This window comes from Leptonychotes weddellii, chromosome 4, assembly GCF_054177405.1.
Source record: "Leptonychotes weddellii isolate Sample4059 chromosome 4, ASM5417740v2, whole genome shotgun sequence".
NCBI lineage: Eukaryota > Metazoa > Chordata > Mammalia > Carnivora > Phocidae > Leptonychotes > Leptonychotes weddellii.
In genome coordinates this window covers 169,330,856-169,357,063 of record NC_138372.1, presented here as the reverse complement: position 1 = coordinate 169,357,063, position 26,208 = coordinate 169,330,856, and the positions used below count along the sequence as shown (strand labels likewise).

At 57.2% G+C, this 26,208-nt stretch overlaps 1 protein-coding gene across 13 annotated transcripts in view; it reads left to right on the top strand.

The window, feature by feature from the left end:
• The window catches only part of LOC115938940 (t-SNARE domain-containing protein 1), a 153,559-nt gene that overhangs the window by 50,010 nt on the left and 77,341 nt on the right, over nucleotides 1-26,208 (top strand). For 11 of the 13 annotated variants that reach the window (XR_014144461.1, XR_014144460.1, XM_081816640.1 and 8 more), the window contains 5 exons: nucleotides 6,375-6,452; nucleotides 7,190-7,259; nucleotides 18,404-18,494; nucleotides 20,913-20,987; nucleotides 21,489-21,548. Coding sequence is in view for 11 of the 13 variants with exons in the window: in XM_081816640.1 (XP_081672766.1) it covers nucleotides 6,375-6,452; nucleotides 7,190-7,259; nucleotides 18,404-18,494; nucleotides 20,913-20,987; nucleotides 21,489-21,548 (374 nt within the window). In the remaining 2 variants the exon portion in view is untranslated. The remainder of the gene's footprint in view (nucleotides 1-6,374; nucleotides 6,453-7,189; nucleotides 7,260-18,403; nucleotides 18,495-20,912; nucleotides 20,988-21,488; nucleotides 21,549-26,208) is intronic. The other 2 variants (XM_081816633.1, XM_081816638.1) reach the window with 2 other exon arrangements.

The window sequence follows — 26,208 nt, the reverse complement described above, 5'->3', positions numbered from 1 at the left end:
AATATCGCCTCGGATTCACTTCTCCGCACGTCCTACCTTCCAGAAAGTGGTCGCTTTTCTGTTCAGAGAGTTGTTGCCATTCCTTTCTTCGATCTCCTGTTGAGTTTGTAGGTGTTCAGAATGGTTTGATCCCTATCCAGCTGAATTCCTGAGAGGAGACGAAATCCAGGTCTCCTACTCCTCCGCCATCTTGCCGTTCAGATCGCAAGTCTATCAATTTTATTGATTGTTTCAAAGAACCAGATTTTGATTTCATTAGTCTTCTCTATCCAATGTCAAGTTAATTGATTTTTGCTCATCTTTATTATTTCCTTCCTTTTCCTCACTCTGGGGTTAATTTGCTTCTGTTAGATCATTGATTTGAGACCTTTCTTCTTCCCTAATGTAAGTGTTTATTGCTATAAATTTTCCTCTGTGCATTGCTCTACTTGAACAATTTTGTATATATTGTGTTTTCATTCATTCATTGAAAAATATTTTCTAATTTCCTTTGTCATTTTTTCTTTAATGGTTATTTAGAAGTATATTGTTTAAATTTTCAAATAATTCTTTTTGTTTCCAGATATCTTTCTTTTACTAACTTCTAGTTTAATTCTGTTGTGATCATAGAATCTTTTGTATAATTTCAGCTGTTATAAACACATTGGGACTTGCTGTATTCTCTGAAATACATTGTATCCTCGTGTGTGTACCATGTGCGTTTGTTGGGTGGCGTGTCCTATAAATGTCACTCAGGTCAAGTTGATCAATGGTGTTGTTCAAGTCTTGGTATCCTCACTGATTTTCTCTGCTGCTCTGTTTACTGCTGGGAGGGGGTGTTGATGACTCTCACTATAACTGGATTTGTCTGTTTCTCCTTTCAGTTCCATCAGTTTCTGCTTCAGACATTTTCAAGCTGTGGTATTAGGAGCATGCACGTTTAGGACTGTTTTGTCATCTTCATTAGTTGACCCCTTTGTTGCTGCAAAAACGTTCCTATTATCTCTACTTACATGCGTGGTTCTGAGTTCTCTAATGTTAGCATAGCCGCTCCAGCTTTCTTAGGATTACTGTCCTAGGCAATGTGTTTTCCAATCCTTTTACTTCCAAGTTATGTCTGGTTTTGCATATAACGTGTTTTTCCCGTACTCAGTGTATATGGAGTTTGCTTTTGGCCCTCTCTCACCATCCCTGCCTTGACTGGAACGGCCACAGTGGTGCTGTCCACGGGAGCTTTGGTAATGACAGGTCCCGTCCTCTGCACCGTGGCAGCCGCCAGCTGCACGTGGATCGCGCTGGCGCCTCACTCGGGTTTGGGCCATTTGTCATTGGCACAAATGCCGGTGTGCTCGGGGTTAAATCTCCCATCTTCATGTTCGCAGTCTGTATCTCCCTTTCCTTCTTTTCCTTTCTTTCTTCCTTTGTGTTTTTGGAGGAATTGAATGTTGTTTATTATTCCATTTTGCTCCCACTCGTGGCTCATCAGCGATACCTGCTCGTTTTGTGTTTTAGCGGCTGCTTTGGAGTCTCTGGTGTCCACCTGAGCTCCTGACGGCGTGCCCTCAGGTCCTGCTCAGGCACTCGGCGTGTGACGTGGGAGCCTCGCACGGCCTACTCCCACTTCCCTTTGGGACAGTGCGTTATTGCTAGCGGGCCTCTTATGGCTTTCACTTTATTTATTTATTTATTTATTTATTTAAAGATTTTATTTATTTTTGACAGAGTGCACAACGGGGAAGAAGCAGGCAGAGGGAGAGGGAGAAGCAGGCTCCCCGCAGAGCATGGAGTCCGACACGGGACTCGATCCCAGAACCCTGGGATCATGACCTGAGCCGAAGGCAGACGCTTAATGACTGAGCCACCCAGGCGCCCCATGGCTTTCACTTTAATAATCAGTGTTCTCTGAGATAAATTTAAAATGAGACAAGGTGTCTGTTTTATTTGCCTTGACGCCTGCCCTCCCTCACTCTGGCTTCTCATGCAGATCCACATTTCCTTTTATCGTTTCTTTTGACCTGACCGATTTCTTGTAATGCTTCCTGGGCTGCACATCTGGCTGGGACAGAGTCTCTCAGCTTTTTTGTCTAAAATAAATCCTTACTTTTCTTCTGTTTTTGAAATATATTTCTGCTGGGTATGGAATTCTGGTTGAAAGATTTTTTCCCCTTCTTTTGGCACTTTGCTGCTGTTGCTGCGGCGTCTTTGGGCGAAGCGTCCCCTGTATTGCGTTCTGTGGTGGTGTGGTGCTCCTCTGTCCCCTTTGGAAGTGTCCTCTTCCCTGCAGGCTTCCTGCAGTTTTGACTACTGTGCCTTGGGCTGTGAATTTTTAGTATTTACTCTGTTTGGGACTTTATGAAATTCTCCATGAAACTCTCAGTTTTTAATTGCGTAAAATTTGGATACTTTTGGTCCTTATTTCTTGAACTTCTCCTTGTTTGTGGCCCGTCTGTGGCTCCCCTTCCCCTGCCGGGCTGCTGGGTGTCACCCTGAGGTCCCTATGGCTTGGCCACCGTGCTGTCCTCGAATCCACTCCCCTGTGCCCTGCAGCGTCACATCTGCTGCTGACCCCAAGCAGGGGGGGCCTTCACAAGGGCCTCTGCGGCTTTTCCACATCTTTGGTCTCTCCTTGCTGGGTAGACGTGCCCCTTCGTGTCCCTCAGCGCTGTTGTAACATTGATGAATGCTCTTCTCCACTAAGTCATCTCTCTCGTTTCTGGGTCTGATTTTATGTTGGCTGATTTTTCTCATGGTTAGGGGTCACGTACATGTTCCTGCTTCTTTGTATGTCCATTAAGTTTTAATTGTGAATTTTGGGTGCTTTTGTGCTGGGTTTGGTTGTTTTACTTGAGGAGGATTAGACTTTGTTCCAGGGGCAGTGAACTTACTTGTGGGTCACTGTGATCTCTTAGGGCTTGTGATAAACATCTTTTAGGGCACTTCTGAAGTAGCTGCCACCATGACACTCCCCGCCCTCCAGAGGCACGGCCTGTGCTGTCACTGCTGGACGCCGCGGGTGCTCAGAGCTCCTCCCCTTCTCCTGCCCCTGACTCACACCGACCCTGCTGGGTGAGGAGGTGCCTGCAGCTCCCTCGTGACCCGTGTGCCCTAAGCCGAGGGGCGTCTTTTTCCGTGCAGGCACAGACATGGGTTTGGCTGGAGACCAGGGGACGGGACAGGCTCCTGGAGCCCCTTCTGCCTCATCGTCTCCCCTCTGTCTCCTGCCCCCAGGGCAGCTGCTGGACCTGCCAGGCCCCGGGGTCCACCTCCGGACCCAGTGATGCCAGCCCTGCTCCGGCCCGCCCTCGCTGCTCCACGGTCTGGCCTCGCTCCTGGGAAACGGCCGGGGTGATGCTTTCCCAGGGCTGTGACAGTTTGTCCGGGATCAGAACATCATTTTCCATCTTCCATGCAGTTTTAGCCATTTTCAGGGGACGGTAATCCTGGGCCCTGTTCCCTTACGACAGAAGCTGAAGTACTATCAGGCACCCTGCATTGTGATTCTAGGAGAAGTTGGCTTATTTTTTTTTGGTCTTAATTTCTGTATTCCATTGGCCAGCACATACCTCTGACCTGAGAGTCGCCCCACATGGCCCATAGCTGACCCGCTGCTGACCACAGTGACCTTTTTGCGTCTTCCCTTGCCTGTTTCTCCTGTGTGTCTCCCGTGCTGGTGGCTGGCCCCCTCCCACCCCAGTCGTGCCCACTGGACATCTGGGCCTAAGGGACATGATGTCCTCCCTCTCCCTCCGCTCCTGCAAGTTCAGCCTCCCACAGCCCTGCCACCTCTTCCCCAAGGCTCTGACCTCATCGTCCTGCCCCTGCCCGCCTGGATCCTGGCCCTGCGTGGGTCCCCTGGGCTGCGTGCAGAGGCCCTGCTAATGTTGTGCGGTCACCGTCTCACTGCCCGCCCTGTCTGACAGCGGGCCACTTGGGTGTGAGGTCTGGGCGCACAGTCCCGGGGAGCCCGACCCCCGCAGCGGCCCCAGCAGCGTGTTTGTGGACGTGGGCATCTGTCAGGTTTCCGGCCCCTCCTCTGTCCTGCTGCATTCCTGTGGTAGTAAAGAGGGGTTAAGCCTCAGACTCCTCCTGCTGCCACCAGGGCTCCCCCAGCTGTGGCTCCGTCCCCTCGCGGGTGCCCCTGGTCAGAGGTTGCACCCCATGGCATCCCAGCGGGGAAGGGGGTGAGGCCGTCCCGGGCCAGCAGCTTCCTTGTAAGAACACGAGGGGAAACTGCACTTGGACGCCTTAACTCCAGGTGAGAATCGGATCCCGCGGGCCCTCTGGCTGCAGGGGAGTGTCTGAGCTGCGTGGCCAGGTACGAGGAATGAGGAGACACCGGATCCTAGGGGACAGGCCTCAGCCGGCATTGCCGGGCATTGTCGCCGCTGAGGTGGGAGCCCCCACGGCCTCCCCCAGACTTCCGTGGGGGCGGAAGGCTGTGTGGGTGGTGGCCTTGCCGTCCTTGCTGCTGGGCTGGGACATTTGCACCCCCCACGCCCCGTGCGTCTGCAGTATGGCTGACAGCCCCTGCCCCGGGTTCCATGCCCGCCCACAGCATATTGGGGATGCACCAGATGCCCCGGGGCTGGTGGCGGTGGCGTCGTAGACGGCTGCACCTGCTGCTGTGACCGGGCTGGGGGCCGCTGTGCTGGGGGACCTCCCAGGCTGCTCTCAGGCACCTGCCCCCCGCATCGCAGCCAGTAAGGGGCCTGCTCCCCGAGGGCCCTGCACGGCCTGGCGCTTGGAGCAGGGGCTGGAGAGCTGCATCTGCGTCTCCCCCGCTGAGACCATCAGCCGCCCTGCCCTGCGGGGTGGAGCTCTCCACCTTTGTAAAGGCTGCCATCCCTGCCCCACCTCTGCCCTGTCCTGGGCCACTTCCTCCACCTCTCTGAGCTCAGCTGCTTTAGCCCTGGATCTGAGACAGAATGTCTCAAAGCCAGTAAGCCGGTGTCCTCTGGAAAGATACACACCCCACGGGGTCAGGAGTACACAGGGTCCTGGAGGGGGGGACCCAGGAGGGCTGGCCGGCAGGGAGAACCTGTGGACGGGCTTCCAGAGATGGCAGAGAAAGACAGCTTTGAGAAGGGAGGATGGGCGGCAACTACCCCAATGTAACTGGCTTCTAGAATCATCTACACATAGACTTGGAGGATAAGAAAGATTCTTGGAGCCACGTACTTCCTCTTCTCATTTCATACTGAGGCCAGGGGCCAGGAGTACGTAGAAAAACTCCCACCAGCCTCCCCATTGCGTAGGTGAGGCTGTGAGGCTGCACAGCCAGGGGTGGGGGCCCAGAGGCCGTGGCTCCCCACTCTGGTCCAGGCCGCTGCCCCCTCCGACCTCGACCCTTTTCATCATGGACAAATCCCTGTCGATTGCCTGGAGACCTGCCCAGCTCTGGCCCATCCGGGCTGAGGCGCCTGCTTTCCTGGAGGCCGGGGTGGGCCGTGTAGACACACATGTGAGTCCTTCCTCTTTGTGGCTCTGTCACGTGAAGGGTCCTGTGTATTCTGTTGGTGGCCAGTGGCACCCTTTCCGGGTTTTGGTATGAAGCCACTGTGAGCGTCTTGCGCCAGCTTTTTGTGGGCCTCTTTGTGTTTCTCTGTGTGGATACCCAGGGTGGGCAGAGCCATGGGAAGGGCAGGGCCGCGTCCTTTAAGGGAGGCAGACCTTGCTGTTGTGGCCACATGTGTGGCCTTCCCGTCCCTCCAGGACTTGGTGGTGTCCACACAATGTTCAGTAGAGTTTTTTAAGTTGAGTTAAAATTCACACAGTGTAAAATTCGCCGTGTTAACCATCTTAAAGTGTACATTTCAGTGGTTTTTAATATCTGCAACGGTGTGTGCAGCCATCACCACGAATAACCGGGAACCTTGTGTTATCCCCAAAGAAACCGCACAGCCATTAGCAGTCATCGTGTCCCCTGGCCCAGCCCCTGGCCACCGTGGATCTGCTTTCTATCCCTGTGGATCTGGGCACTTCTTGTCCGTGGAACCACATGGCGCGAGGCCCGTGCCCGCCTCCTTCGCCGGCACGTTTTAGAGGTTTAGCTGTGTGGTGTGTCATTGGGGCACGGATCCTGCTTTAGCACAGGTTGCTGGCTGTTGGGTCCTTCCTGTCCTGTGACTCGTAAGTCTGCAGTGACCACACGTGCATGTGTGCAGGCGCTCACGTGGGACCGGGTTCTTGTTTCTCTCGAGTGCGCCGGCGTGGGGGTGTTGGGGCCTTTCTGAGGGGCTGCCCCCTGCTTTCCTCCCTTTCCTATGGCTCTGCGTGCCCCGGGGTGGGCTTGGCGTTCCATCCCTGACGCTCTGGGTGACCCCAGGCTGGGAGGGTGTGACTGCCCAGAGCATGCAGCTCCATGAACGTGTGTGCTCCCCTCTGTTGTCTTCCAGCCACCCAGGTGGACCCAGCTGACCTCCAGGAGCTGTTCCAGCAGACGTCGGCCAGTGTCTTCCGAATCAACTCCAATGGTGAGTCTGTGCCAGGCCCGGTCTCACCCCCCCTGACCTGGCCATCTTGGGCCACTGAGCACGTCACAGGAGGTCGAGGTGACATGGGGTGGTGGGCGTGCCTGTGGCCATCCTCTTACTCAGCCACCCTGCAGCCCAGGAGAGCACTGTGGTCTCAGGGCAGGGCGGCAGTGGCCCGTGTGTCCACCGCTCCCTGCAATCTGGACAAGTACCCCCCCCGGGAAGGGGTGCCTCAGAGCCTCCCTCTGACTGGCCGCATGGGCCGCCTCATAGGTCACCGGGATCAGGAGTGAGAGCCCTGTCTTGCCCCATCCTTAGCTCCTGTAGATCGGGGGGATGGGGGGTGGCTCGCCATACCCTGTGGGCCAGGGTCGGTGTTTGCCCCTGAGCCCTGAGCTCTGCCAGGTCAGCAGGAGAGTGCTGACCAGGAGAGGAGAAAAAGCCGCCTCTCCAGACCTAGGGTGCCTGTGGGCCTGTGCCTGAAGGGCTGGGGAGAGGGCTGTGCCTGGGACGCTCTGCTGGGGGCATGGCTGGCTGATGTGGGGCTGGGGCTGGGCTGTGGCAGCAGCTGTCCTGGCCCTGGCTGCTCACGGTCACTGTGGTCTCCTTGGCCTCAGCCCCCATGTCCTTGGGCTTCTTACCCTGCCTCTGCTGGGGGTGGGGAATGCGCCCTGGAGTCTGGGGATCAGCCGGTGGGGGTCCTTCTGCTCCTGATGCCCGTCCCTTTCTCTTGGCAGTGACCTCCTTGGAGCAGAGCCTCCAGGCCCTGGGGACGCCGAATGACATGCAGGAGCTGAGGGAGAGCCTGTGAGTGTGTGATCGCGTGCATGCCCGTGGGTGTGCACAGGCGTGCCCTGCCCCCACTTGTGTGCCTGCCTGTCACACACCAGCCCCACACCTGCCGGGACCACATGCACGCCCCACACACCTGAGGGCCAGCCGAGCTCGTGCTCGCAGCCTGAGGCTGAGCTCACACCCAGCGTCCCCTCCATGGGGCACACCCATGCACGCCGGTGTCTGCTCAGGTGGCAGACATGCGTCTGCTTGCGTGCTTTTTGGCCCAAATGTGTGTGTCACGCACCAGAGCTCACTGACGGGGCCTGCACACGTGTGAACGCACCTGTGGACACACCAGGTGACAAGGTGCACCGTGTGCACAGGCAGCTTGCAGGTGGTGGACACACAGGCTGCGTTGGAGCGGGGCTTTGTGGTTTTGGTTCTGCCCCTGTGGGGGTCCTGTTGGGCTTTCCTTTTCCTAGGATGAGGCTGTGCTCCTCACAGAAAGGCTTCTCAGGAGCTGGGTCTATGGGGAGCGAGAAAGGCGATTTCTGCAGGGGGGGGCTAGCCTGGCTGGCATGGGGCAGGGGGCAGCTCTGTTTACGCCCTGCTACCCAGGGCCTGGTGAACTTCATGAGAAAGCCGTGTGATCCCAGCATGGCCCGGGTGGGGAGCACCGAGGGGGAGCCTGAGACCTGCATTTACACCCTCGTTCCCTTTGCCACCTCCTTTCCAGGGGACCCTGGGTTGGTTGAGCCTGAGCCTCCTGCCTGGGAAGGATGATGGTGTGGGGCGGTAGACCAAATGTGTTCTGAGGGGTGTGGGCTGTGGCCAAGACCACATGTCTCTTCTTGGCATTGATGTCTGTTCGAAAGGCCACAGCCCCTTTCCATCTCTTTATCCATCACCCTGTCCATCTGTGTGTCCATCCAGCCACCCACCCGTGCATTCATTCCCTTACCCATATGCCCACCCACCTGTCCATCTATCCACCTGGACATCCATCTACCCATCCACCCATCTACCCACCCACCTACCTACCCGTCTCCCTGTCCAGCCACCACCTACCCACCCATCTGCCCACCCACCTACCTACCCGTCTCCCTGTCCAGCCACCACCTACCCACCCATCTATCCATCCACCCACCCATGCATTGGTTCACCCATCCATCTCACCCACTACCTGTCCATCCATCTTTCCTCCTGTCCATCCGTACAAGCTAGCTGGGACCACTTCTGCTGAGTTTGGGGGTCCAGAACTTAAGGCAACTGAGGGTCCTTTGCAGGTTTTATGTACCATTCTGTTTTTAATTATTTTTATTTATTTTTTTAAAATAACGTATTGTTTTCTGATTGCGAAAGTAGCATATGTTCATTATAGGAAATGGGGCCGCACAGGATGTCTGAGGAGCCACTGTTAACGTTTCGGTACTTCCTGCCAGCCTCTTGTCAAGTCCTTACGCATTTTGCAGAATTGGATTTCAGTGAATAATGTTCCGGATCCCACTTTTTACCGTTAGGAATCTGGGGTGTGTGTGCCCTCATTACACACTAGAAACACGCTCTTCAGAGCTGCGGAGGACACTGTTGAACCTGGGTGATTAGCGGGAACAGTGCTGTGGTGGATCCTTCTATTCGTGCCTGTTTCCAGGTTGGGTCCCTGGAGCGGTGTCCCCCAGGTTGAGTGGCTGGCATTCTCAGGGCCCTGGCCCCTGAGCGTGTTTCCAGGGCTGCCTTGCCCAGCTGGCTGGAGGCTGGGGTCACCGGCGTGGGCCTGGAGAGGAGAGCAGGCTCCTGCACGTTCCTGCCCGATGCCGGGCCTGCCCGTGTGATGGAGTGTGGCTGGGACCACTGCCCCCGTTCCTGCCCCATCGACCTCAGCTTTCAGATCCAGCAGCTCTGGCTTTGGCACCTTCCTGTCCCCCCCCAACCAGAACCCCGTTCCCACCAGAGCCCCTCTGCGGGGTAGCTCCTCACTAGGCTGCAGGCCTCGGGCCTTCCAGGACCCCTTTCATGGTGGAATTTGTGCATATCATGGATTGTTAGCATTTTTAAATGACTGAGGCTAGCATAAGCTGCCAACTCTGGGTTTTCTCCACGTTGACAGTCGGTGGTTTTTTTATTTTGTCAAGGAAGGACTAAAAAAGGTTCACTACAATCCATTATTGCCCTTACTTTGCAGAAGACAAGGCATTTCGGTATGACAGAAGCGGGTGGGCTCTGATCTCGGGAGAGAGGACATTCCTTCAAGATGAATACATCTAGCGGCCTAAGATCCTCGCAGAGTTGAGCCTGATCGTCTCGCCTTGCGTGAGACACGTGTGGGCTTTGGCATTTGTGTCAGGACTCTGAGGGGACCCTGCCTTGGGCACCGTCATGGGCTCCCCAGTTGGCTGAGGTGGTCAGGTTGGAGAACTCTCTCCCCTGTGGAGTGAAGCTCAGTGGCTGTGGGACCTTGTCTACCTGTCTCTCTCTTGGGGGTGTCACCCTGGCTGCTGTGGAATGGAGGGATGGGTGTTCCAGAAGCCCTGTGTGAGCAGTGTGCCTGTGGCCAGGGGCCTGTCCCCTCAGCCTCATGAACACGCTGTGGGACAGGCCTGGCTCCGGTTTGTAGGGCCCCGGGCACAGCATCAGGGTGGTGGGGCTCGGCCCACACCTGGCTGCTGCTGGGCTGTGCACACAGCGGGCAGAGAGGCTCCTTCTGGGCTGGATGTGGACGGCTCCCCATCTCTGGTGCTCCGGTGCTCCCAGCTCCTCCGAGTGGGCATGGGGCTGGACCGCGCTGCCTGCCTCTCACAACAGGCTGGAGTCCCGTGGTGGTCGAAGTGCAGACAAGCTCTCCCCTGTCTGTCTGCCACATTGGCATCTGTGAGGGGCCCTGTGGGCTTCGGCCTCACTAAAGCATAGGGAGGGCCTGCACGGGGCCTGGGAGACGCCAGGAGAGTGGTCATGGGGGTCCTGGAGGCTGCAGTGGGCTGGGTGCCCCGAACCAGGACCGGCGGACCTTGGGGGCAGAAAGCAGAGGCGGGCGGGTGGCCCTGCCCGGGTGTGTGGGGTGCATGCCAACCCCTCACCTCTCACTTTTCCACCTTCACACGGGCATCTCTTCCTCTAGTACCCGCCCAGTGCCACCTCCCTCAGGGGCTGCTCCTCAGCTCCCTCCCCCAGAAACACCTCGACTGCCGTATCCTGTGCCCACGGTGATAGCCCCAGGGGCAATGCTTGGGTACATGTCTGGAGGCTCATGAAGCAGGGCATCCCGAGGGATGCATGGGCCATCCTGCTGTCCAGCATGGCCTGCCTTTTCTACTCCAGAGCCCCCCCTTAGTGTGCCCCCCCACGCCCCACGGTGGCCTCCCCCCACCCCCCACCGCACTCCCTGGCACCCCACCGTGTCTGTAGCCTGGTGCCCTGGCCAGCTCAGCCCTGGAACCATGCGCTGACAGGCTGCAGCAGTGGGGCATGGGGGGGCAGCCTGTCCCCTCCTGGCTGTGTGACATGCAGAGTGACGCGGCTGTCCCTGTCTTTGACGTGAGGACCCAGACCCTCCCAGCGGTGTCCTGTGGGAAGGTGGCAGTGAGGGCGTCCGTGCCTGGTGCTGGGCTCAGCCCCGCAGAGGTCTAGTCAGACCTGGCTGCAGTGGGAGGACGGCCAGAGCAGGGGTGCGGGTGGAGGGAGCCGTGGGGGACGGAGAATGGCCTCAGAGGGTAGCAGTGCTTCCTGAAGGGTCTGGCGTCTGCCTGGGCCCCCAGCTCAGGAGCTCTGCTGCGGTCCCCAGAGCCCCGAGACCCCCTGCCCTGTGTTGCTGGAGGGTGGCCTGGCTGGGGCGGGGGGTGGGGAGCGGAGCTCTGCCTGGAGGCCTGTGTGGGGACGCTTGCTGATCACCAGGTGTGTGGTGCGGCTTCTGCCTGGAGGCTGGACTGGACGGGGCAGGTGTGCCTGGGGGAGGGAAGGGGGGGAGGGTGGGTGGTCTGGAGCCCTGACCCATCCTCAGGGGGCCATGGCAGTGCCTCCTCCTCCTAGTGACCGGCCTCACCCACCTGCCTCACAGGGGTGCGGGTCCTCATTTGACGATGGAGGCCAGGTACCTGGCAGGCTGCCCCTGCCCCCATGCGGTGCTGAGGGCCTGGTCCTGTCCCTGGAGCTGGTCTGCGGGTTGCTCCTGCTGTCGGCACTCCTATTCTCCATTCTTACCCAACCTGACGGCACCCCTCCCTCTCCCTGGTTTGCAACGCGGGGGTGAGTCTGTGTTCACGAAGGGGGCTTCCAGCCTGGAGAGGGGAGGTGATCACCCAGTGTCCCACTCCTAGTGTGGGACAGAGGGGACGGTCTCCCTGGGATGTTCTGACCGTCGCAGGTTTGTGGGGGCTGCTGCATGCATGTCCTCTCACTTGACCCTGTGCAGGTCGAGGTGGCCCCATGTGGGGTCCCACGCGGGGGTGTGTGTGAGAGGTGTCTGCTCAGGGTCTGCCCGATGCCGCCCGGGGGTTAGGGCTGAGGCCCGGGGTGGGGGGGCAGGGTGGAGGCCCCGGTGGGCGGTTGTGGGGGCAGGGCAGAGGCCCTGGTGGCGGGATAGGGCCCTGGGCTGCCCCTGGCTCCGAGTGGGCAGCACCTTCCTCCCCTCAGCAGGATTTGTGTCCGGATCGGCTCCGAGGCGATCAGGGAGGCCTGGATCACACTAATCCAGCACTGCACGGGGCTGGGGTCTTGGAGGGGCTTAGTGCTGACAGCCCAGGGCTGCTGTGGAGGCACCGGGCAGGCTCTGTCTTCCTCCTCCCAGAGCTCAGACCAGCCGGATCTGGTGCCACATGAGCTTCTCATTCCAGCCCGGTCATGCGTGCACGTGGCTGCAGAGACAGAGCCAGGATTTGCTTAAGAACCGGGGTTGGGGGGACACACTTCAGCCCGCTCTGTCCTCTGCTGTCAGAAGTTGTCCGCGGTGGCATTGGCCCCCATCATCTGGGCTGACCTGAGATCTGCCGCTGACTCCTCGGAGCCGCCTCGGGGCCCAGGGCCTCCCTGACTCCATCAGAAAGCTGAGGCGGGGGAGGGAGGACTTTCCCGGGCCGCACACAACTGCTCCCGGGAAGTTGGGGTGCCGGCACCTGTCACCTTAACCTGGGGACGCTGTCAGGACTCGGGTGTGATGCTCAGCTCCGTCTCTAGGGGAAGCCTGACAGCAGCCCTGGGGCCAGACGCGAGGCCTGGAGGCCAGTGGGACTGAAACCTCAGAGCTGGTGAGCCAGACTGGCAGGTACTGTGAGGAGGCTTGTGTTGGCTCCAGGATATCTGGGACTCAGCTGAGAACACTCAGAGCTGGGGTGCCTCCGCAGCTGGGGCTGGAGCATCTAGAAGCTTCTTCACCACTTGTGGTCAGCAGGCAGATGCAGAACTGAGCTGGCATGTCCCCCACAGCATCCGCATGTGGGCTCCCTGTGGCACGGCAGCCTCACGGGGGCTGAACTTCCTCGGCTCAGGGCTCCGGCGCAGATGCTCTAGCGAAGAAGGTGTGATTGAGCCTGTCCGGATTCAAGGAGAAGGGACCCAGCCCCACCTCTCAGTGGGAGCGGTTAGAAGCTTTTGCAGCCACTCTTCAAACTGCTGCAAACTCCAAAGCAGCAGTGGGCATGTTGGAGGAGCCCCCGAAATGGGGGTCTGCCCGGGGGGGTCAGTGAGGTGGGCACAGGCCAGACCACATGGGCCTTGTAGGCCTGGCACATGGCTTGGGCTTTATATGCAAAGCAGTGGGAAGCCAGTGGAAGGTTCTAGAATGCAGTGGCATGATGGATGGCTGTGAAGGCAAGTTGGAGGAGGAGGAGGTCACTGTGGGTGGAGGGAACTGCCGGAGAGGCAGGGAGGATTGCTGTGTAGGGCCTGGACAGCCGCCCCCTCGGCCTGGACAGCTGTCCCTTTGGTCTGGTGGGTCAGGGGCTGAGCTCCTGTCTGACTGCCCCCCCCCCCCGACACCAGGCAGCTAGGACCCTTGAGCATCCCCAGTGGCCACACTGCTGTGCTGGGGGATAGCCTCGCCTGTGGGACTGGGTAAGGGCAGGCCCGGGTGCTTGCCTCAGGGGCTTGGGACCGGTGAGCACATGTTGGGCACATGCTGGGCCCACAGAGCATGGGCAGTTTCCTCCTGGTTTCCCAGAACCTCCTCAAGGCCTCAATGGCTGAGTAGTATTCCACTGTTGGATGTCCCTCCAAATCCATAGGTCAAAACCTAACCCAGGGGGACGGGGCTAGGAGCGGACCCTCAGGAAGGGGAGTAGGTCCTGCGGGGGCAGCCGTCACAAATGGGACGAGCGCCCGTGTAAAAGGACCCCAGAGAGCCCCCTGGCCCCTTCCACCCTTTGAGGATGCTGCAAGGAGGTGCCATCTGTGAACCGGAAGGCGGTCCTCGTCGGACACGGAAGCTGCCAGCGTCCCGATCCTGGACTTCCAGACTCCAGCCGTGAGGGGACTCGTCCGCTGTCTCTAAGGCGTCCAGTCGTGGTATTTGTTAGAGCAGCCTGAGCATGCTGACATACCGCTCATCAGCTGACGGGCTGGGGACTGTTTCCTCTGGGTCGTTATGAGGAAGGCTGCTGTGGGCTCGTGTGTGGACGAGCGTTTTCTGTTCTCTCGAGGGGGCACCTAGGCGTGGCATTGCTGGGCTTGGCTGTGTTTAACGCTGGGGCGCTGCCAGACTTTTCCACGGTGGCTGCGCCGCCTTACCTTCCTACCAGCAGTGCGCGAGGCTTCCGACTCCTCCACGTCCTCGCCGACACTTGTTACCCGTCTGTGACTGTAGCCATCTGGTGGGGACGAGGCGCTGTCTCACTAGGATGCTGATTTGTATTTCCTGATAACGACGTTGAGTGAGCATCTTTTCACAGACATGTTGACCATTTGTATGTCTTTGAAGATGTGTCTGTTCAGGTCCTTTTCCCATTTTTGAATTGGGTTCTTTGGTCTTTTTATTGTTGAGATACTCTCTCCTTCTAGAAGCTTCTAGCCTGTGCATCCCTTGCTCTCCTGGGCTTTTGCCTTCCCTGGTGTGGATCATGCGTCATTCTCCTTTGCTGGCTCCTCCTCCTTGTTCCAGCCTCTTTCCTTCTCTTGCTTCCTTCCCATGTTGGGGGAGCACACATCTGTGGCGTTCCCGTGGCACGCTGTCCCCTGAAGAGACGTAGCTGGTGGCCGTGGGCGCCCCTCACCTTCACCTGCCCTGGCTCTCCTGCCCAAACGTGTCTCCTCCCTGCTGTGCTCCTCCAGAGCTCCTGGGCCTGAGCCTCCAGGCCCTCCTTTGACCGCTGATTGCCCGCCCTGGCCACGCTTCGTGTGCGACGCTGCCCCTCACTTAGCCTCCTGACCCCTGCCTCCCTGTGCAGCTCGGCTGGATGGCGCCCCTTCTTCCGCAGACTTGCCTGGGCACCAGAGGCTGGCGGGTGCCTGGGTCTTGCTGGCTGCCTGCCGTGTGTCCTGCCTGAGCCCTTGAGCTCCCCTGAGCCCCTGGGAATGCAGCATGGGGCAGGAGTCCAGGCTAGTTTTTTTGTTTTTAGCATGATTATCCAGTTATTCCCCACTGTTTGTTCAAAGGATTGTCCTTTCCCTGTTGTGAGTACCTTGGCACCAAGGTAACCAAAAATTACTTTATCATGTATGTGTGGCTGCATTTTGGGTTATTCTGTTTCATTGGTTTGTACGTCTGTCTTTTTGACAGCACCGTGTTGTCTTAATCACTAAGTTTTAGAGTAAGTCCTGACATCCGTCCTGGACGCCTACAGCTTTGTTCATCTTTTTGTGAAATTCTTTTGGACACTTCCAGTGCTTTGTATTTCCATATCAATTTTAGAATAGCTTGTCAATTTCTGCTATTTTCTTATCCTGCTTTAATTTTACTTGAGATTGCATTGACTCTATAGACCAACTTAAGGGGAATTGACCTCTTAACAATCTTGAGTTTTCCAACCTGTGAAGATGGTCAGGATTTCTCTGATGTAAGTGTTCTTCCATTTTCTCCGGCAGTTCCTTATAAGGTTAATGTGCAGGTTTTGTGTGTATTTTATTCAATTTATCGTTAATAATTTCGTGTTTTTTAATACTATTCTACAAATTATTATTGTTTAAATTTCACTTTGTGGTTGTTGGTTACAAGTGTACAGAAATACACCTGATTTTGTGTGTTGCCTTGTGTCCTGGGACTTCAGCCAAACAAGTTCTCTTCTTTGTTCTGGTTTTCCTAGAGTTTTTATAACAAATATGTGTCAAATTTTATCAAATACTTTTTGTAATTTATATAATTTACAGAGATGGTTTTCTCCTTTTAAAATTTATTTTGTTACTATGAGCATTTCATTCATTGTTTTTTGAGTGTTAGGTCAACCCTGTGCTCCTGGGATGGAATCCTCTTGGTCATGATCTATTATTCCTTTCATGGGGGGCCGAGGGGGCGCCCATCGGTCAGGGCCAGGCAGCCAGGGCCACAAGGATGTCTGGAGATCGCCCGTCCCCATGGTGCTCGTTTTAATAAAGAACCTCGTAGAGAGCCCCACTCACAGTGTGAATGGCACACACCATAAACAGGAGGAGACTGGCAGAAAATGAAACACGAGGAAGGAGGGCTGCAGCCATGGTGAGAGCTGCCGTGGAAGGAGGAGTGGGGCTCACCTGCTCACAGCAGAGAAGACAGAAAGCCAGCATTCACAGGCCGCCTAAGAAGCCAGCAAGCCAGTCACGAGGGAAGGAGAGAGCGAGCGTACAGGTAGAATAAAGTTCATTCATTCATAAAGCATGAGCCAGTAACAAAGAAATAAGAATAAGAGAGACCAGGACTCCAGATCCAACACGAAAAGGCTGATTAGGAAATACTGTGAATCTGTTATGACAATAAACTGATACTTCATAACTAAGATGAACCAGAAAAATTTCTCAGAAGGTATAAATTCTCAAAACTGACTTAAGAAGAAAGAGAAAACCTAAATAGCTCTCTATCGGAGGATTTACATGTGTCCTTAAAAACATTCCCACAAACACCCAGGATTGGAGGTCGCAGTGACACCACACACTCCCCAGAATGCGGAGCGCTCAGAGCACCTGAGCACAGACTAGAAGAAAACGTACTGCACGTCCCTGTACACACAGTAGCAGAGATCCTTAAAGAGACGTTGGAACGCAGGCTCTCCCAGTCGTGGAAGGGACTGTCTCCGCGCTGCTTCTGTGTTCTAGCCGGGGGGCACAGCGGGGCGGGAGTGCGAGCTCTTTGTGACATCAGGGCAGAAGTGGAGGGGGCGGTGGGAGCAGGGACGGGGCGGGGGCGAGCCTGCCCCCCCAGGGGAGGCGGCCTCCATGAGCCGGAGGCACTTGTCCCGCTGCCCCCATCCGTCCAGTGTCCTCTGTCCGGGCGGCTGTTGCTGGTCACAAGCCCTGGGCATGGCTGCCTGTACCTGTTGTCCATCAGGGTGGCTGCAGAGGTGGTAGGGGGTGCAGGCAGCGAGGCAGGGGTCTGTCCAGCACGGTGAGAGCGGGGACGAGGTGACAGGAGCCGGGACTGTGCTTCCACGGATAACATGCGGCCGTGCCTGAGAGCTCTGGGGTTTGGAGGGCGTGGCTGAACTCCCGGGACGGGACGTTCCAGCTGCAGGCTGCTGGTGAGATGCAGTGCTGGGCACGAGGGGGCACGTGGGAGCAGTGGGCGAGACGTGGCCCGAGTCTGGGTCAGTGCCCGAGGGTCGTGCTGCTCTCAAGAATGAGAGGAGAGAGGCTTTGGGAAGGGCGGCCCTGGGGCTTTGGCTGGAAGGACTAGAGGGATGGAGTTGCCGTGGGTGAGCCCGCGGAGGGGCGGGTGGTTTGGGCACGTGGAGTTTGAGATGCCACTGCACATCCAGGTGGAGGTGCTTAGCGGGCTGTTGGCGGGGCCAGGCCTGAGTTCAGGCCCAGGTGTGGACGGGTGTGGGGGACGGCGGCACACAGGTGACTGAAGGTCACGAGGCTAAAGGAGAGCACCCAGGAGGCGAGCACGGGGAGCGAAGAGGGTGGTCCAGGGTCTGAGCTCCAGGTGCAGACACGAGGTCAGGGAGGTGAGGAGCCAGCGAAGCCCCTTGAGCAGCATGGCCCCAAGCTGGGAGGGGTGCCAGGAGGGCAAACTGTGGGCCATGGGGTGGGAGGGAGCGTGGGGACCATGGGAGGAGGTGCAGTAAGGAGAGTGGGGGGCTCAGTGGTGCGCAACGATTGAGTGAATCCGAGGGGAAAACGTGTTCTGCGGTTTCCCGTAATTTGTTGGTGGCCTGGTGGAAAGGGTGCTCACGCTGCGGTCCTCAGATGGCACCCTCCCAGGCTGGCCTGGGGGCTCCTTCCCATCCCCCCACCCCGCCCCCGGCTCTATGCGGCACCATCTGTGTGGCCTAAGGGCAGGTGTCAGGGCCCCGGGCGCAGGTCAGACGGTGCCCCCACCCCTGCCACGCGGGGTCTTGCAGGGAGCAAAGGGGGCATCATGCTGCAACTCAGAGGGTCCGGAGGGCTCCTCTCTGGTGCACGTGCCCGCAGAAGGCCCGAGGGCAGGGTTTGCCCCTGGTGTCACTCTGTTCAGGGGGGCCGTGGTCACCCCGCAGCGGGTGAGGAGCTGGTTTTTTCAGTCCCTTCGCGGTCACACTCAGAGCCCCAAACCACAGTCCGGGGCCCGGCCCCCAGTGTTCTCGGGTCTGGAGGTGGGAGAGTCACCCCGGCCCACAGCGGCTGTGGTGCCAGGGGTGTCTGTGGCCACGCCGCTCCCCCAGCTTCCCGACCTCGCTGACCCCCGGACTCTGGGCCCAGGCTACTGCCCAGATGCAACTTGTGTGCGGGGCATGCAGGGGCCTTGCGGGGAGGGGCTCCTGACCGTGGCAGCTCGGGAGTGATGTGCGCTGTGGGCTGTCCGCCCCAGTCCAGACTCACCCCTGTCACTCTCTCCCTCCTCCCTCGCCCCTGTCCCTGCCTTCTCCATCTGTGGGTGTGTCCGTCCGTCCCTCTGGGCCCTCATCCCCTCCCGTGGCTGCTCTCTTGTGCCTCTGGTCTTCCTACTGGTTCTCCCGCTCCTGTTGACCTGTGCCGCTGCGACCCCTGACCCCTGCTCCTGCTCTTGTCCGGTCGCCTTTCTGCCACCCTGGCCCCTCCCTCCGTCCCCTCCCCGTCCCCTCTCTCTTCCCTGGCCGCTGCAGGCACACGGTGCAGCAGGAGACCAACAAGACCATCGCGGCCAGCACCAGTGCCCTGAGGCAGATGTCGGCGCTCCTGCGGGGCTGCTCCCGGGTATGTGGCCCTGGCGGCCGGGGGGGCGGAGTGGGGGGAAGGCTTGGGGCCGGGGGGCCCCTGGGGAGATTGGTGGGCCCAGGATGCCTGCGCTGGCCTGGGCTTGGCCGGTGCGCCCCCTGGGCTGGAGCTCCATGTGCTCGCTGGGCGCCTGCTGTATGCCCAGAGCTGCTGTGGAGACCCCGAGTCCTAGCCGGATTGTCTGGACAGAGACGCCTGATACCCCGCCCCCGCCGCCACCTCCCATCACCCACCCTCCACCCCTCCACCCACGCCAGTGCCCATCATCAGAGCACACACGTAGTCATGGGGTCACAATTGCCACCATCCTTGCAGCCATGGCCCCCTTCACAGCCCTGACCCTCATCACATCACCTGTGCCCCTCCCCATGCAGCCCCTCCCCCGTCCCCTTCACCCCTGGCCGCTTACTTCTCTCCACCCCCTTTTACTAGCTCAGCACATCCCCATCTTTGTTATCCACGCCCTCCCCCATTCCCAAAGGCTGGGGGTGTGTGGTCACAAAGCCTTAATTACTCTTAAACCCTCGGCCGTCCTGGGAGAGGGGCCGTGTTCATGAGTAAAGCTCATCACACGCTGCCCAGGGCGCCTGCCCACTACACCGGCAGACCTGGGTGCCTGTCCGGCCCGGGATGTGGCAGTGTGGCCTCTGCAGACAGAGGCTGGACCATGCTGGGGAGGGTTCCCGTGACAGGCCCAGGGAGCTGACTCTGCCACCACCCGGTGACCGCGGCGGTCCGCCGAGCGAGGGCCAGTGCAGACGCCACGTGCCGTGTGGCCCTGTGCATGTGCTCACGTCGGGTGCGTCTGGCCGTCCTGCCTGTTGCTGTCCTCAGCCCCTTTATCTGGAGGGACGCCGAGGCCTGGAGAGTGTCCCGCACAAAGCATCTCAGCCAGGGAGGAGTCTCGGCTAGATTGCCCCTCTGGTTTTTCTGGGCCCACAGTCCATATGGTCACTGTGTGCACCACGAGGGCCGAGACTCCGAGCTTGAGTTCCTTGGGGGGTGGAGGGATCGCCTTTAGCCTAATGTGTCCTTCCATTTGTCTACCCACCCATGTAGCCACCCGTCTGTCCATCCACCCATCTAAGAACCCAACACACACTGATTGAACACCTACTGTGTGTGAGATGCTGAGAGAAGGCCACAGATGAGGCTCTCGCCGTTCCGTGGTCGGACAGCCTGGCTGGGAGGTGCTGGAATTGCTCCCTACTGCCTCGGAGAAAAGGCTGTGCCCGTCACACGGGGCTGATGCTGGATCACCCAGCCCGGAGAGCGCTGAAGAGTCCCTGGGCTCTCGGCTCTGTCCCGGCACACACACAGAGTGCCCCTCACAAGAGCCTCCCCCGGACACTAAAACAGGCTCCTCAGACCCGCAGTCACATGGGGACCACACCGAGTCCCTCTGAAAAGTGCCCATCGGAAAGCTGGGGCCCCTGAACTGTGGCCAGCCTGCTCTCCTGCAGGGGCTCACATGAGCTGCATGGCGGCGGCAGAGGGGCGGGCACCAAGCTCGGGGCTGAGTTCCAGTTGGAGGTGGAGAGAGGCCCCCCGGCAGGGGTGGACACTCTGTGACTTGAGATGCAGGGTCTGCCTCTCCTGGGAGATGATGGGGGCAGGAGGGTCCAGGAGTCCACGTCGTGGTTCTGGTGCAGGGCACAGGGCATCGGTGTGGCTTTGTGCCGGTGTGGCCTGGAGGGACGTGAGCGCCGGGTCCTGGCGGCCGGGCGGTGCTCACGCAAACCTGAGCAGGCAGTGCCGGGTTTCGGGGCTGGCTGGTCTGTCCCCTTGCTCGGCCGTATGTCTTGAGCGCTGGCTGTGTGCCAGGCATCATCCGGGGCACTGGGGTGCTGGAGTGTTGGCCCCCCGTCAATGTTGGCAAACAAGACGTGAAGGATGGAGGCCGTGCGCACTGCCGAGCGCCTGGTGGTGGGAGGGAGGTTTGATGAGTGCAGTTCTGACCCTGGGGGTGAGACCCAGCCTGGCGTGTGATTGGCCGCAGGTCCCTGGAGTCAGCGGCGGGCTTCATGGCCTGCCTCCACCCCCGTGCGGCCACGAACCCACTTAGAACTCAGGCTGAGGCCTCCTGAGCCGTCAGGTAGAAGTCGTAACGCTTCTCGTTGTGGGGACCGGACAGGTGCATCGTGGAGCAGCGCCTCGCTCCGCGGCCAGGGCTGAAGATGCGGGATCTGCTGGGGATGGCGTCTACACGGGTGCTGGCCTGTGATGGCTGGGGCACAGTAGACGGGGATGAGCCCAGTCCAACAGCAGTGTGGTGGCGGCAGCGTGAGGCTGCGGATGGGGGGCCGATCGTGGGGAACTGCAGCGCCCAGGGATGGAGGAGGCCGCGGGCGGGACGAGGCCTCGGCTGTCTTTATAGCCCACCTTCTCCCTTTGCAGCAGGAGTGTGTTCAGCTGGACCACCTGAAAACTCAGCTCTCGGATGCCATTCAGCGCTACGGCATGGTGCAGAAGGTGCGGCTCCCCAGGGAGGCCTGGCGGGCTGGGTGGGGTGGGCCTCGGGCCCTGCAGCTCCCCTTCTGGCAGTCTTGTCCCTGGGTTGGCCTGGTGGGGTCCCGTGCCCTAGAGCAGACAGAGGGCCAGGCCTGTAGACGGCCGACAGTTGCCAGGAGCCGTGACCGCAACCTGTGTAGTGAGGGATGTTTACCTGCGGGTGCTGCCTGGGAGGCACCTGGCAGGTGGGAAGAACGGGCATTCCTGTTCTGACAGGTGAGGACACTGAGACCCAGGGCTTACGTGTGGGGGAGGGGGCCATCCACCAGATTGTTGGCAGAGCCCAGCCTGGCACCCAGCCCGGCACCCAGCTTTCCCGAGGCCCAGGATAGCTGCGTCCTGTCACAGAGCTGAAGGTGGGCTCTGCTGTCAGGTCTTGTCCACTACCTTGTGCTTATCTGACCGTTTCTTCTCTCTTCCCCACCTTTTCTGTTCTTCCTGTTTTTCTCCATTCTTTAACAGAAAATTGCAGAGAAGTCCAGAGCCCTGCTTCCCACGGCACAGCGGGGTGGCAAACAGCAGGTGGGTGCCGAGTGATTCCTGTGGTCTGTGAGCGTTAGGTGACGGCCCAGCATCCAGTGCCCTTTGTGCTTGGGGAGAAGTGGGAAGCACTGGGCAGAGGCCCCATCCGAGGGGGCCTGACTTGGCAAAGAACCTTTTAAAAACCAGCATTTTGACCTTAGTTCCCTGGCACAGGCCGGAGACAGTCCTGAGTGCGGACAGTTCTGCGTGCTGCGTGGGACTGACTTGGACCCGACCGGCCCTCCGGGGAGCAGAAACTGATAGAAATGGGAGGCGCGAGTGCGCCTGGAGTCCTGGATGAACAGGGGAGAGAGTGGACAGAAACAGCGCTTAACGGTGTAATAGCTGAGATTTTTCCAAGGCTCTCCAAGTATTTCAAGCCACAGCTTAAAGAACCTCTGTGATAAACAGGATAAACTTACCAGTACTCATATCATAATAAAAATTTGAAAACCAAAGACAAAAAAATCCTAAAAGCAGACTAAAGCCCGAGAAGAGAAGTCACGGCATTTTTCAAGGAGCGACAAGACTTACACCTGACGCCTGAGGTGGGTCCATGGAAGCTGGGCAACAACGCGGAGCCGTCTTTAAAGTGCTGAGAGAAAGTGATTGCTCACGTGGAATTCCATGCCTGCCGAAAATATTTTTAAGAAATGAGGGTAGAATGAAAACATTTTTGGAGAAGCACAAACAGAGGGATCTTGCCATCGACAGAACTCTGACAGGACCACAGGGAAGTGGTCCTGGGCAGATGGGTGCCAGCGGGAGGGGCTGCGCGTCCTGGAAGCGCTGATGTGTGGACACATCTGAGCTAACGTTGGCTGTTGAACAATGGTCCCTCCTTGCGGGGCTTGGACGCGGAGCAACTCCCAGGAGCCTGACCGGCGGGCAGCACAGGAAGAGGGATGAGCCGCGTGGACACTGCGTGTCTGCAGCCTCCGAGAAGCGACAGGAGCTATGGCCTATGGCAGCTTGCGGTGAGCCAGTGTGTCCCGCCTTACGCAGGGGACACTGACGGACAACACGAGAATATCAGTTACATGGTAAGTTGTTATAACCAGGAAATAATAAAACATACTTGACTAATTTAAAAGAAAGCCAAAAAAAGAAAAAAGAAAATAGGAAGGAAAACAGGAAACAAGTTGTAAGATGGTAGATTTATACCAGGTTTGTTTATAACTCCATCAGATCGACCTGACCCCTCCGATGAAAAGGCCCAGATTGTCAGACTTGGTTAACTCTAAATCCAGAAACGTGTTGAGAGTTAGAGGATGGACAGAGATACGTGTGAAGCCACTGCGCAAGGAAGACCGGCGCCCCGTGCCCGGGTCAGAGTGAGCGAGTCCGTGCGGAGCGGCGGCCCTGCCTCACAGGACAGCGTGGTAATTCACGTACAAGATGTGGTTCTGCCTCTGTGCCTGATAACATAGCCTCAAAATACGCAGGACAAAACTGACAGTGATAAAAGGAAAAATGGTAAATCCACAGTCACAGGTGGAGATTATAACACACCTGTCGAGACGACTAATGAAGGAAACAGGGAAGTTTGGGGAGGGTCTGAGAGACTCTGTCAGTGCGATTAATGAACATGGTCTTGCCAAATGGTCGCTCGCGACACGGTAACCAGCTGCGGGAGAGCGAGCGGGAGAGTGTGCGTTCCTGCCGGTGTGCAGCGCGTGCTGGACTCTCCAGCCAGTCTCCGCATGTTCCAGAGGGATGACACGACCTGAAGTACGTTCTCGGATCAGCGCAATTAAACTCACATTTGATACCAAAAAGGCAATTTCCAGGCTTGGGAATGAAAATAATACAATTTGAAGGAACCCATAAATCAGAGAAGAAAGCACAGTGGAAATTGGAAACGATCGTGAAGTGAACAACGGAGAGAATGCAACAAATCCAAACTTGGGATGCAGCTGAAGCAGCGCTCCGAATGCTTCCCTCAGAAAGAAGAAAGTGTGAAAGTCACAGAGCTCATTCTCAATCTCATGAAGCTGAGAAAGCAACACCAAATTAAGTTCTAAGAAAATAGATAGGAAAAAGCAGAAATCAATGAAATATAAAGTAGATGCATATTGGACAAGTCCAACAAAGCCAAAACATTTTTTTAGAAAGATTAATAATAAATCCCACATGATTAGTCACGATACATAGAGAACAGATTACTAGTATCGGGAATGACAATGAGCATATCATGGATGCTACACACTAGGAAAAATAGAAGTTTGAAGATACTATGATACAACTTTACATCAATAAATTTGACAGGTGAAATAGAAAATTTTTTTTTTAGAAAAAAATGTAAATTACCAAGACATACAGAAAGTCTGGAAAGCCCAGTATTTATTACAGACATGAAATCAATAATTAAATAATTTCCATTGTTAAAATCCCACCAAAAAAACTCTAGACCTAGATGACTTTACTGGTGAATTCTTCCAGATATTTGAGGAATAAGTGTTACTAGTTTATACAGACTCTTAAATAAAACACAAAAAGAGGGAACACATGTCACCTTGCTTTACGAGGCCAGCAAACCGTGATTCCAAGTTCCTATGAGGGTGTCACAAAAAGGAAACTAACATGTTCTCTCATGAGCATAGGGACAAAAACCCTAACCACATCACTAAAAGGCTAGATCTAGTAGTACGTAAAAAGGTAATACATCGTTACAAAGTGGGGCTTATTCTGGGGGTACGGAGTTGGTTTACGTTTGGAAATAACCCATGTAAGCCGCCGTGTTCATAAAGTAAGAGAACCTACTGGGTTGTCCCAATAGGGAGAGGAGAGCACCGCCGAGGCTGGGGAGCAGCACTCTCGGCAGGCTGGTGGATACGAGTGCTTTTAACCTGAGGTGGGCGTCTTCAGAAGCCCTACAGTTGGAAGCTTCCTCCTGAGACCCAGGACGAGACGCGGGTCTAGCACCGTTCTCTTCCCCACCGCCCTGGAGGGCGTGTGCAGTGCCCTGAGACACGACACAGAAGTGAGAGGCGTATGGAGGCCTGGGGAGGAAGAAGCCCCATCAGAGACCGCGTGACTGCATTACTGGAAGATGTGGATGAGTCTGCAGTGAACTTAGAGCTAATAAGCGGTGGTAACAGGGTCAGTATACAAGGAAGCACTGTGTGCTAGCAGAAGACAGTGTGCAACGAAACTTAGAAAGTGACCCCGTTTAGGGGTGCCTGGGTGGCTCAGTCGGTTGGGTGACTGCCTTCGGCTCAGGTCATGATCCTGGAGTCCGGGATCGAGTCCCGCATCGGGCTCCCTGCTCGGCGGGGAGTCTGCTTCTCCCTCTGACCCTCCCCCCTCTCATGTGCTTTCTCTCTCTCATTCTCTCTTTCTCAAATAAATAAATAAAATCTTTAAAAAAAAAAAAAAAAAGAAAGTGACCCCGTTTGGAATGGCATCGGGACTAGGAAGAAGCCTTCGAACAGCTATTCGAGCAAGGGGCTGCCGTGCACTAGGGAGTGGAGGGTCTGTCCAGGGCTTGATGCTGGGAAAAGGATGCTGTTGAGCAAATGACAAGTCCAAGGCCAGACACCCCTAGCTTTGCATCTCGGTGTTGGAGTAGCCAGGGAAACCGTGCATTCAGTCCCCGTGAAGAGAAGAGCCAGCAAGATCCGCTCCCGCGGTGGGCATGGTCCCCTGTGGCCAGTGGGTCCCTCCTGGCGGTCGATGCAGGGCCATTGGCTTGCACGCCTCCCCCGTCCTAGAGCAGAAGGACCCTGTCCCCTCCGCGCAGGGGACAGACACAGCAGTGGGCTTGGCCAGGTGCCATGGGATGCACGTGCTTTCGCCGAACAAAGAAGTCTGCATCGAGTCTGAAACAGGGAAAGACGTTGTCTTACGAGCCAGCAAGCCTGGCACGGCTGTGAAGGCTCTGTCTCTTGGTGAGAAAGTGCTCCAGGCCATGGTCCATTCTTATGTGGCTGAGAGGGGCCTGGAGGGCGCATGCACAAGACTGCCATGGCCAGCAGGTCCTTTACCGCAACCCGCCCCCCATGTGCAAGAAGCACTTCGGCTGGAACATGGACCTACAGGTGAAAGATAAGGCAATGAAGCTTCTAGAAGATACCATAGGAGTCTGTCTTCACATCTTTATGGTGAGCAGACATTTCTTACACAGATGAAAACGTACCAAGTATAAAGCAGATCAACTTGACTTCCTTAAATTAACACACCCTTAAGGGAGTGAAAATCAGTGTGAAAGAAGGTGTTCACGTACGCATGTCTGGAAAGGACTGATGTCCGTAATATGTGAAGATCTCTAAGAAATCAATAAGCGGCAGACAACTCATTTCAAAACCATGAAAGGGCAAGAGCCTTAGGCACGTCACAAAAGGGGACGTCTGCATGGCCGGCAAGCACACGAACGTGTGCTCAGCAGGCGTCATCCGAAGCAGGCCAAAGGAGCCCATGGGGCTCGGTCACTGCCCGCCCCCTCGCACCCACCGGAGTACTCCACGCAGTCAGCCTCCAGGGTGCCGGGAGGCTGTGGGGCAGCCGGAAGCCTATGCTGATGGGAGCTGGCGGACGCCACCCTCTGGGCCCTGAAACACTTCCTGGATTCATGTGTTCTCTTTCCTGCGACCTTGCAGTCCCTCCCCAAGCGCATGGACGGTGGGGATGCACATGTGCGTTCACCTGAAGTCGCCAGCAG